Source organism: Pyxicephalus adspersus, chromosome 10 (genome assembly GCF_032062135.1).
Source record: "Pyxicephalus adspersus chromosome 10, UCB_Pads_2.0, whole genome shotgun sequence".
Taxonomy (NCBI): Eukaryota; Metazoa; Chordata; class Amphibia; order Anura; family Pyxicephalidae; genus Pyxicephalus; species Pyxicephalus adspersus.
The window spans coordinates 58,310,440-58,313,507 of record NC_092867.1 but is presented as its reverse complement, the minus strand read 5'-3'; the positions used below and the strand labels follow the sequence as shown (position 1 = coordinate 58,313,507).

Sequence of the window (3,068 nt, the reverse complement as noted above, 5' to 3'; positions counted from 1 at the left end):
CAATATAACGTCATGTCCCCAACAAATGAGGAGGAGATACCGTACACCATATGAAAGGTCCATCTCCATTCCCCAATATAACGTCATGTCCCCAACAAATGAGGAGGAGATACCATACACCATATGAAAGGTGCATGTCCAGTCACTGTTTCCCCATGTGATTTGGGTGTCTCCTTTATCTGGTTTGGGTTAATATTTTGGTGTTCTAGTTGCTCCCAGTTCCATGTCAGTGCTCTGAGTGTTGAGCGTCAGACAACTTATGTGACCCCTAAATACAAGACATGTAGAATACTGATAACATTGATGTATAAATTGTCTCCACAGATGGGCAAAATGCCTGGAATTTCTCAGAAGGACAATCTTTAGGTTGTCCAGCAGATAATGGTGACACTACACAATTTTCTTCAATAGTCAAGTCATACCAGACGACGGCCAAAGCAATGAATCTCTCTAATCCTGAGGAATCTTCTGACCAATCAGATACTTATATTTTAGATATTCATCTAAGATCCCTCAGTGAGGGGAGGCCAACAGAACCATCATGTCCCATGGAGTCTTCTCTGAGGAATAAAGAAGTTCACACAGGAGAGAGTCTATTGTCATGTTTACAATGCGGGAAAATATTCACTGAAAACGGATCACTTCTTAGACACCAAAAACTTCATATGGATGAGGGTCCCTTTATATGTTCAGTGTGTGAGAGAAGTTTTAGTCGGAAAGGAAACCTTCTCAACCACCAGAAAACTCACACTGAGAAGCGTCATTTCCCATGTTCAGAATGTGGGAAAGTATTTGTGGAGAAGGCAGCACTTGTTACTCATCAGAGGCGTCACACGGGTGAACGTCCTTTCTCGTGTTCAGAGTGTGGAAAATGTTTCAATGATAAAGGAAATCTTTCCCGACACCAGAGATGTCACACCGGCGAGCGTCCTTATCCATGTTCAGAGTGCGGGAAAAGTTTCTCTCACAAAGTAAATCTTGTTAAACACCAGAGAATTCACACAGGGGAGCGTCCATATTCTTGTTCAGAATGCGGAAAATGTTTCCCTGAGAAAGGAAAACTTGTATTGCACTTGAAATGTCACAGGGGTGAGCGCCCCTATTCATGTTCAGTGTGTGGTAAAGGCTTTCTTTTGAAAACTGCTGTTGTTATTCACCAGAGAATTCATACAGGAGAACGTCCATATTCATGTACACTGTGCGGAAAAAGTTTCAGTGTGAAAGGTTCACTTAGCGTACACGAGAGAATTCACACAGGTGAGCGTCCTTATTCATGTTCAGAGTGCGGGAAAGGTTTCATTAAAAAAGGAGAACTTATTACCCATCAGAGAATTCACACTGGTGAACGCCCTTTCTCATGTTCTGAATGCGGAAAAAGTTTTATTAGAAAAGGACAGCTTTATAAACACCAGAGAATTCACACGGGTGAGCGCCCTTTTTCATGTTCAGAGTGTGGGAAATGTTTCCTTTTGAAAGGAGCACTTCTTATTCACCAAAGAATTCACACGGGTGAGCGTCCCTTCACATGCTCAGAGTGCGGGAAAAGCTTCACAGCGAAAGGAGACCTTAATGTACACCAGAGAATTCATACAGGTGAACGCCCTTATTCTTGTTCAGAGTGTGGAAAATGTTTCAACGAGAAGGGGAAACTTAGTAAACATCAGAGAATTCATACGGGTGAACGCCCTTATTCGTGTTCAGAGTGCGGGAAAAGTTTTAACGAGAAGGGAAAGCTTGTTACACACCAGAGAATTCACACCCGCTAGCATCCTGTTTGTGTTAATCTCACCAGTTATTACAATGAAATCACGTGGGAAGTTGTTCATGTTCAAAAAGTGAAAAATGTACACAGGAAATCTTAGCAGACATGAAGAACCAGTGACAATGCTATGTTCATAGAACTAAGTTTTACTGTACGCACTGATGAGGCCTCAGATGACATCTTGGGCCTGCAGTTTTTTACTGGCTTCCATTGATGACCACATTGCGGTGTCCCCATTCCTTCTTCTGTGTATGAAATGTAAATCCAGCAGGAAGTGTGGTAGCCATTCAGAATGGAGGCAGGAGACCCGTGAGCTCCATTGGTCTACTGGAGAAGAAGCTTCAGATCCTGTGGACAGACCCGTGTGACCTTGTTTATAGTTCAGTTTGATAGCCATCGGTCTCCAGAGTAAAAATATCATTTTCACAGAAAGCACTGACCTGTTCCACATGGACAGCACCATATTGTGGTCACACATGGTCAGGTGAAGGTTCCTATTTGCTGCTGGATGCCACACTCCTCTTTTTATTATTCATAAATCAAAATGTGAAATTCCTAATATTTTGATATCTTTTCACTCCAGTTCTAAGGGAATTAGTTACAGATTGTCTTCATCGCTCATTCTGATTGTATACAATAAATCTCCACATTGTACAATGTTCTGGTCTGAGTCCTATTTCTTCACCTTTAATGTTCTTCGTTTTTAGAGAGTCCTCCATTTCGGGTTTATTGTTAGTACAAAGAGTCCATAGGTTTATTATTATTATACAGGATTTATATAGCACCAACATATAACGCAGCGCTGTACAATAAATAGTGGTTGCAAATGACAGATACAGTGACACAGGAGGAGGAGAGGACCCGGCCCCGAAGAGAACAATCTAGGTGAGGGAAGTATTACACAATAGGACGGGGATATAGAATGGTGGGGAAGTAGTGAGGATTTAAAAGACAGAAGAAGATGGGTAGGTGAGGTCGAAGGGTTGAGGTTTACAGGCTCTTTTAAATGAGCAGAGAGTGGGGACAGCTTTAGAAAAGTCTTGGAGCCATGCGTGTGATGAGGTCATGAGTAAGAAAGTCATTAGTAGGTCATTGGAGGAGTGAGGAGTGGCTAGGGGGGTATTTTTCTATCACGTCAGAAAGGTAAGTGGGGCAAGACCTGTGGAGAGTCTTGTGTATCAGGTAGGTAGAGATTTGAAGGCAAAGCACAGGAGATGAATTTGAATCTAAAGTGAAATTGAAGCCAGTGAAGAGAACTACAAAAAGAAGCAGCAGAGGAGAGTGGTGGGAAGGCTGTGTATGGGGT

The 3,068-nt window shown here is 42.4% G+C and overlaps 3 protein-coding genes across 6 annotated transcripts in view; 2 read left to right on the top strand and 1 right to left on the bottom strand.

The window, feature by feature from the left end:
- LOC140338989 (uncharacterized) overlaps nucleotides 1–2,419 on the top strand; it is a gene marked incomplete at its 5' end in the record, with an annotated part of 16,469 nt that extends 14,050 nt beyond the window's left edge. The window contains 1 exon segment of the mRNA XM_072423434.1: nucleotides 325–2,419. Within this exon segment, the coding sequence (XP_072279535.1) occupies nucleotides 325–1,766 (1,442 nt within the window).
- LOC140338992 (uncharacterized) overlaps nucleotides 1–3,068 on the bottom strand; it is a 223,720-nt gene that overhangs the window by 87,729 nt on the left and 132,923 nt on the right. The gene's annotated exons all lie outside the window — the stretch shown is intronic.
- The window catches only part of LOC140338947 (uncharacterized), a 90,659-nt gene that overhangs the window by 9,154 nt on the left and 78,437 nt on the right, over nucleotides 1–3,068 (top strand). The window lies entirely within an intron of this gene.